This window comes from Solanum pennellii, chromosome 5 (genome assembly GCF_001406875.1).
Source record: "Solanum pennellii chromosome 5, SPENNV200".
Classification (NCBI taxonomy): Eukaryota; Viridiplantae; Streptophyta; class Magnoliopsida; order Solanales; family Solanaceae; genus Solanum; species Solanum pennellii.
In genome coordinates, this window is record NC_028641.1 from 17,852,347 (window position 1) to 17,860,458 (window position 8,112).

The 8,112-nt window shown below is 43.0% G+C and overlaps 2 protein-coding genes across 2 annotated transcripts; one reads left to right on the plus strand and one right to left on the minus strand.

Moving 5' to 3' along the window:
- The first annotated feature begins 4,125 nt into the window (after positions 1-4,125).
- LOC107019351 lies at positions 4,126-5,788 on the plus strand. Its single transcript, XM_015219870.2, has 4 exons — positions 4,126-4,263; positions 5,044-5,194; positions 5,302-5,378; positions 5,456-5,788. The coding sequence occupies exons 1-4, from the start codon at positions 4,126-4,128 to the stop codon at positions 5,786-5,788; spliced, it is 699 nt and encodes a 232-aa protein (XP_015075356.1).
- Positions 5,750-7,526, minus strand: LOC107019352 (NADH-ubiquinone oxidoreductase chain 1). The gene has a single exon (XM_027917006.1). It carries the CDS (start codon positions 6,778-6,780, stop codon positions 6,391-6,393), a length of 390 nt encoding a protein of 129 aa, XP_027772807.1. The 5' UTR covers positions 6,781-7,526; the 3' UTR covers positions 5,750-6,390.
- Positions 7,527-8,112: the final 586 nt, after the last annotated feature.

Genomic DNA, 8,112 nt, shown 5'->3' on the forward strand with positions numbered 1-8,112 from the left:
AAAAGGAAAAGAAAGTGCAACATATCAAAGAGCGATGACACTAATTATCAGTGACCTCCTACATAACATATGCGAGCCTTACGTGGACGATTTGGTAGTCTTTTCAAAAGAAAGAACCGACCACATCGAAAATTTACGCAAGGCCTTCGAAAGGTTAAGAAAACATCAAGTGAAGATGAACCCGAAAAAATGTGCACTCGGGATCGGGCGGAGGCCTTAAATCAGCAGGGCAATAGCATAGCTATTATTGACCTGACCCCTATTCCATTACTTAAGCCTACTCTTTCTTCAAGATACGAAACGAGCAGCCGAAAACGGCTGTCCCTATTGTATTTTAGATGGAGTCATCTACAGGGCTAAGAATCTTACCTTTACTTAGAGAGGGGTAGCGGTACCACGCTCTTCCGCGCTCGTAGGTTGACTCACCTATGCATCCCGACTAAGGTCTCACAAACGTGCACTTCCCTTATGCCAACCGCTTCACTAATGTGAATAGGTTATACATAAGTGGTCTTGTCACGACCCAAAACGGGCCGCGACTGGCACCCACACTTATCCTACTATGTGAGCGAACNGGGATTCGTGGAATTTCTGTGGATTGCGTTGGGGGAAATCTACCAAAGCTAGGCAGATAGATAGACTCCTTTCCCGCTGCTAAGGGAGAGCAAGAAAGAAAATCAAATGATTGTTTTTTAACCAGCGCCCTCTTTTGGGTATGCAGGTACTAAGAGCCCTCTCACTACCAACCAGCGGACATCATCTGGCTGGGTCTTGCCGGTATCAACAACGAGGAAGAAACAACCAGAAACAGCAACTAACTATGGCTCTTGGCCCAGANATTATTACGGTCAAAAGGGTAATATACCATTTTAGACCATAAAATACCAGGTGAAAAGAACCCATCTGGAATTGAATGAATTTTTGGAATATTCCAGATAAAAGCTGCAATTTCATGTTTCAGGTTCACAAAGATATTATGATCCTTAGCATACTTTGCAGCCTCCTTATCGACTGTATCGTCCACTTTTAAGTCAAAACTACGGACGAAATTGTCTAATAAGGGGGTACTTTTCCAAGTTGGTTCCCAAGACATTCCTAATTCCAAGGGAATGTTTTGGAGGTGTGGTAGATAGATTGGTTGGAGGTCTCTAAAAGAGGTTTTAATCTCATCTAGGACTTCCAAAACTCTCCCAATATCAGGGTGAGGAGAAGCCATAGAAGAAAAGGTTGCCTTAGTCACTTTCTTGGCAACCAATATCAACTTAGCTAAACCAAACCAAGATAGGTAAAGTTTAACCAATTTATCACCTCGATCAGACTTTGCTATTACGTGATTTCGTAATACAGCGGGTATGATCTTGGGAATACCACACCTGGTCAGGGATACTGGAACAGAAAGTAAATCACCTTTATGGTAATTACCAGCATAGTACCGCTGTAAGGATACTGCACATTGCTTTAAATATAAGGCAGTGTACAAGAATCCAGATTTCTGTTTTAAGTATCTTACTTGCTTAACAAAGGAACATCCTTCAAGGGCAATCTCTTTGGACATGGACGCAGTGGCGACTAGAGGAACTCGAAAGAGAAGTCCCTTTAATCGTCGGGCATGTTCAAACATGCCCCGTCAGGAAAACTTAGGAGATCTTTCGATCGCACAATTTTTTTTTCATAAAGTCATAATAATATGTTTTGTGTGTTTCGATGATCCCACTAAGGCTTTCCACTCTCCCTGTCGGACCAAACGAATCGGTCTCGGGGGGGGGGCGCCTGGGTTCCAACCAGGGGTTCTATTCCTTTAAAGATTATCTTTTCCATTAGCCGAATCTTCTGGGAAGGATAACCGATATCAGGATAGAACTAAAGATTATAACAAGATATTAGTTCTTGACCAATAGTGAAGTAGCCTTTAACAGCTACAACACAATTGACCTTCAAACACAACCCTTGTTAGTGCTCCATTCGACATCCTTAGAATTAACCAAACAACCAAATTACCCTTATTATTCAAATGAAAAAAATCTGTGTGCTCGGAAAATCCTAATTGGAGAGTTGGAAGACTTTCCAACCGGGGCTGATAATCCCGGATGATGCCAAACAAAAAAAAGGATTTCACTTTCAAATAAAATAGTACGAGTTGTAAAAGCGTAAGAGATATATAGAACCACCTTTGGCCGGCCTCACATCTTCCCATCCTCTACTTAGTTGTCTCAATTACATCGATCCTAAACTACGTCCAGCCAAGTATTCTTGCCCTTACCCTTTCGGTTGAGCACAACCTCCCGAGCGCTAGGTTCAAGCAACTTCATACCACTTCGTCCCTTTCACTCTTCAACCTGATCTCTACATTCATAGCTTGAAAAAGCAAAAGAGGGTCACCTCTCTTAATGACTATTCTTAAGCTTCCTTTCTTTGGGAGTAGGATCTCTTTCCTAGGAGCTCATAGAAAGATAGCGAAGTCAGATAGTTCTTTCTTGCTTTCCTTCTATCTTTCTTTCTATTTCAAAGTGGTTCAGATCACTGCTTACTTACTTGACTTGCCCCCTTTTTTTTAAGCAAGGGGGAAGTCGTGCAAGCAAGCGAAGTGGAATCTATTAGAATAAAAAATAGTGCAGCTCGATCAGTATAAGAATAAAGCCAGGAGGTTGGCAGGAAAGGTGACTTTATTTTCCTTTTAGACTTCTTCCTTTAGAACTTCCTGTAAAGTGGAAGGGTAGGCCTTTGGCACACGAAAGGTGAGGATCGAAATTAGGAGAGTGAAGAGAGGAAGGAACCCTCTTTTTAAGTCCCACGTACTGCTCTTCTCTCAATCGCTCTTTGGTATTCGGAAGTGGAAAACGAACTGCTGGCTGTGGCCGAAAAGAGAGGTTCTGTCTTTCTTCATCCAAGTAAGAAAAAGATGGGACGCTCACAGACCGGAAGGAAGAGAATTATTAGAACTCTCGTCCGCCCCTCTCTTTACCCTCTCCTTACCCTCTGTAGCTTACTTAGTATTGAAATTGAGTTGGCAGAAAGTACCGAAAGTCGGCCGCCCGCCCTATCATCCCGGGTCTCAACCAACTTTTTTCTTGTCTCCAAATCTCTCTTTTGGCTTTTGAAACTTCGATTCGTGACAGCTACTCATACGTACCAAAGAGGCTTCCTTCCCGCCTTGACCCAGCTAAAGGTAAAGGTAGGGATTGGGCGGCGAAGAAGAGACGGAGGAGCTTCCTCCCCCATTGACGGCTCACGAATATGAGTCCCACGTTTAGGAGAAGAATTGAGATAGGCTGCTTTAGCTCTGTCTCTATCCAAGGAAAGAGTGTACCGAATCCGCCTCCTGGCAAACAACACTTCTCCTCTCGCCCACCGAAAGGAAAGGGTAATGGTTATACACCTCTTACCACATTCACTACAGGGCGCCAACCCTCACTATCAGTCAGTTTTCCCACGTCTATTAGACTTTCTTTCAAAAACCTTGACTAATAGAATAGTGAAATTAGAATAGGCTGAGAAAAGGGCTAAGAGAGAAGTTTAGGATATTACTTAAGTAAAGGGGCGTAGCAGTTCTTCTTTCAAGCTCAAAATAGGCCGTCTATTGCTATATATCCTTCCTGATCCCCCCCGGGAATCACATTACTTTTGACATAGCACCCCAAGAGAACCTTTTAAAGAACTATTAGTACCCTTTACTCAAGAGATTACTTTCTTAGTAGTTGCTAAAGGCTTCTTTCTTCTATATCAGGAATATAGGTCAAAAGTGATCTTCAACTTGACTTTATCTTCAACAATAAGTTCTAATTATTTAGATAAATAAAAGAAAATGAAAAGAAAGTTATAAAGCAACGGAGCCGTCATAGTCTGTTTTAACTCCTCCGCAAGGAAGGAACGAGTCGCTTCCCCCTTTCCTTCACCACCAGCTGGAGAAAAGTCTTCGCCGGTCTCAAGGTTATCAACAAGACAAGCCCAATAACGTGGCTACGAGCTCTTTCCTTACTAAGACCCCAAGTGGGCAGGGTGACAAGACTTTGTTGCAGGGTTCGACATGGTATTTGAGTACAAGCCTGGGAGGACCAATTTACCGACACACTAAGTCAAAGGGCCGAGTTGGCATCCAACAAGTTCGAATTAGAATAGATAGCATCCATGAGGGGCCGTCCCCGAACGCATAAGATAGAAAAAGGACCCCCTAGCCCAGACCCTGCTGAAAAACATGAGCAACTTCAGTTAGAAGTTCCGCTCGAGTGGAATGGTTATTGGTACTCTCTTTCATATCCTCCTCCTGTTGGTGACTGACCTCTTCCTTTCTATTTAGAAAGTGGAATAGAACTAGCAGCAGATAGGCATTCATTTAGCTTGAAAACGGACTCGTAGTTAGAAATCGCTTCCTCAACAACTATCTTTAGAATGTCCTATCTCTCTCTTCAACGCTTTAAAACGAGCTAGAAGGCTTCTCTTAAAGCAGAAAAATAGGAGTTATAGTAGTTTCAGCTATTCGATTCGAATGAGTGCCCTCACTCCCTTTCCTTACTACGATATGCCCCAAAAAAAGAAAAAGAAAGTGCAACATATCAAAGAGCGATGACACTAATTATCAGTGACCTCCTACATAACATATGCGAGCTTTACGTGGACGATTTGGTAGTCTTTTCAAAAAAAAAGAACCGACCACATCGAAAATTTACGCAAGGTCTTCGAAAGGTTAAGAAAACATCAATTGAAGATGAACCCGAAAAAATGTGCATTCGGGATCGGGCGGAGGCCTTAAATCAGTAGGGCAATAGCATAGCTATTATTGACCTGACCCTTATTCCATTACTTAAGCCTACTCTTTCTTCAAGATACGCAACGAGCAGCCGAAAACGACTGTCCCTATTGTATTTTAGATAGAGTCATCTACAGGGCTAAGAATCTTACCTTTACTTAGAGAGGGGTAGCGGTACCACGCTCTTCCGTGCTCGTAGGTTGACTCACCTATGCATCCCGACTAAGGTCTCACAAACGTGCACTTCCCTTATGCATCCAACTGCTTCACTAATGTGAATAGGTTATACAGAAGGGTAGGTTGGTTATATACTCTTATGCGCCTTTCTTCTTCGAACCTTTTGGTATGTATTGCCCCCTAACTATAGATCAGATCCACCAGACAAGAAACTCAATTCCGCACTGCTGCTGAGTCGTCGGACTTATCCACCAAGGGATGCGTGGAATTTCTGTGGATTGCAATGGGGGAAATCTACCAAAGCTAGGAAGATAGATAGACTCCTTTCCCGCTGCTAAGGGAGAGCAAGAAAGAAAATTAAATGATTGTTTTTTAACCAGCGCCCTCTTTTGGGTATGCAGGTACTAAGAGCCCTCTCACTACCAACCAGCGGACATCATCTGGCTGGGTCTTGCCGGTATCAACAACGAGGAAGAAACAACCAGAAACAGCAACTAACTATGGCTCTTGGCCCAGACAACATCCTAGGCGTAGGGGAGATCGGAGAAACAGGGAACGCCTAGACGACGTTTTTCTTCCTGGGCTGCAGTAAGTAGATCGAGAGGTCGTTCCGCTCCTTGTCCCCGAATATGGGGAATATGTTCTCATAAAATCTTGCTCCAATCTGACCTAGCTTGCGAGCGATCCCAGTTCGCGACAGTGAACAACACAGCAAGCGAGCGTACTTTTGTTCGCTTCTTCTCCACCAAGCACGGAAGTTTAAGGATAACTGTAGGTCGGTGGCTACCTAATGAAACTCCGATTCGATCCGCCCCCCGGCTGGGAGGCATCTACCTCATCCCGATCACAAGGAGAGGTTCACTATGATGGGGGGTACTTTTTTTTCCCTTAAGGAAAAAATGAAATGCATAGGGGACCATCCTTTTGTTGAGGCATGCTCCTCAGATTACGGATTCGCAGAGGGCCTCAGGCCCTACATAGTTGACTGATAATGACAAAGGCTTGCGAAACTAAGTACGGCCTTTTCCTTTTTGTTTGAATAACCCATTCTCATTATCTTTAATAAGTAAAGTAGGCAAACCTATAGGTCCTTAGTAGCGTTGACAAAGAAGAAGGAGCCGGTTAAAAGAAAGCGAATCTTTCCATTTTTCTTATAGTTTCTATTATATAATAATAGAAAATAGAAAGAAATTTCTTATTCTTATATATAGGCCAGCTTCACAAGCAAACCCTTCCTCTTGATCTGAGGTGTGAAGAGAGAGATTTCTTTTTTATGACTTCCACTTATCAATCCCGGCCCAGAAAAGTGACCGACCAGGGCAGGGCCCTATTGATAAATGAAAGAAAGGGTTTTTGAGCCCTAGCCCTGTAAGCCCACACCTGTGTAGAGTAGATCGTTCAACACCTTCGGCACAAACCCATTTTGAACCTATTGGTCCTAGTATCGTAGGCGACCGAAGGGCCGCCCCCTAATTACTAGACCAACCTGCTATAATAATTCCATAAACACCTAGCGAAGATATGGCAAACAAATAAAGTAGTCCTATGTTCGGATCTGACAATACCATACCATAATCAAAAGGTACGACGGCCCGAGCGACCAGACTTAACATAAATGTAGCCATTGGAGCCATTCTAAAAAGGGAGAAATTAGCACTACTTGGTGAAATAGGTTCTTTTAGAATCAATTTCAAACCATCTGCTAGAGGTTGTAACAATCCAAACGATCCCACTACATCAGGACCCTTTCGACGTTGCACAAAAGCCATTACTTTACGTTCATCTAGCACTAAAAAGGCTACTCCTAGTAGAAGTGCTAGAATTATTCCAAGTATTTCAGCTGGAACAGCTATGTACATTTTTTTTTCTATTCACTCATGATCTGGCCTGGTCGACCCAATCATGATATTGAAGGAGGGGACCTTTTCTCGAAAAAAAAAAATTCTTGCAACTACGAAAACCACAACACAAGCACTCCTTTTCCATTCATTCTATCTAAGAAAAAGAATTTAGCATAGACCACGACCCCCCCATCTTTTCATTTCTTTATCTATATGAAACCAAATGGGCGAGTCTTTATTATTGATTGGGGCCCTGAACTCAATGAGAGTGGGGATTCGCTCCTCTTCGGGCAACTCGTCCACGTCTGCAAGATACCTGACGGCGTCTACGAATTTCTCGAGCGTGAGCTCGCCCTGCGCTCCTGCCTGACGGACAACAAGTTCTTTTGCCTGCCCACAGATTTCTTGCAAGAGCCTGCCACACTGGGCGGCCTTCTCTTCAGTCTCCCGATGCAATTGGGCTATTTCCGCAGGAGAAAGGCCTACTGGAATCTCGTTGAGGTCTGGAAGCGCAAGTGCAGGATCCGCGCAAAAGGCAATTGAAGGGGCGGCGAATGCTGGAAAAGCTAAAGCAAACCAGAAAGGATTTTTATTCAAAATCGTACTTGTGTTTTTAGAAAAAGAAAATCATAAGGAAACATTATGATTATGAAAAGAAAAATCTTACTAAAGAGAGAAGTCTATTAGACAATAAAGTACATATACTATATACACTATATACGATATTCTTAGAAAAAACCTCAGGATTAAATAAAAGAAAGATATATACTAAAAACAAACTATAATGATATTCAACGCTTTATGGGTGTTGACCCAAGTAGGCCTAGGCCAAGACAAGACACCTTCCNCCATATTCTTAGAAAAATCCTCAGGATTAAATAAAAGAAAGATATATACTAAAACAAACTATAATGATATTCAATACTTTATGGGTGTTGACCCAAGTAGGCCTAGGCCAAGACAAGACACCTTCCTTCACTCTGCAATAGCCCGACGACCCCTCTCTTCACAAGTAGGCTTGGCGCTTAGTCGATTTGAAAGGCTGGAAAGATGCAAGAAGACTGAGGAGGCGCTGGAGTGAAGGGATTCCGGGGCTGGGATCACGAACGGGAATCTAAATAGAAAAGAAGGCTAAGGTCGAGATAGNCACCTCTCTTCACAAGTAGGCTTGGCGCTTAGTCAATTTGAAAGGCTGGAAAGATGCAAGAAGACTGAGAAGGCGCTGGACTGAAGTGATCCCGGGGCTGGGATCACAAATGGGAATCTAAAAAGAAAAGAAGGCTAAGCTCGAGATAGTCTTGGCTAAGCAATTCATCTACCTTCTTTGTGAGGTATTATTATTCTAATTCA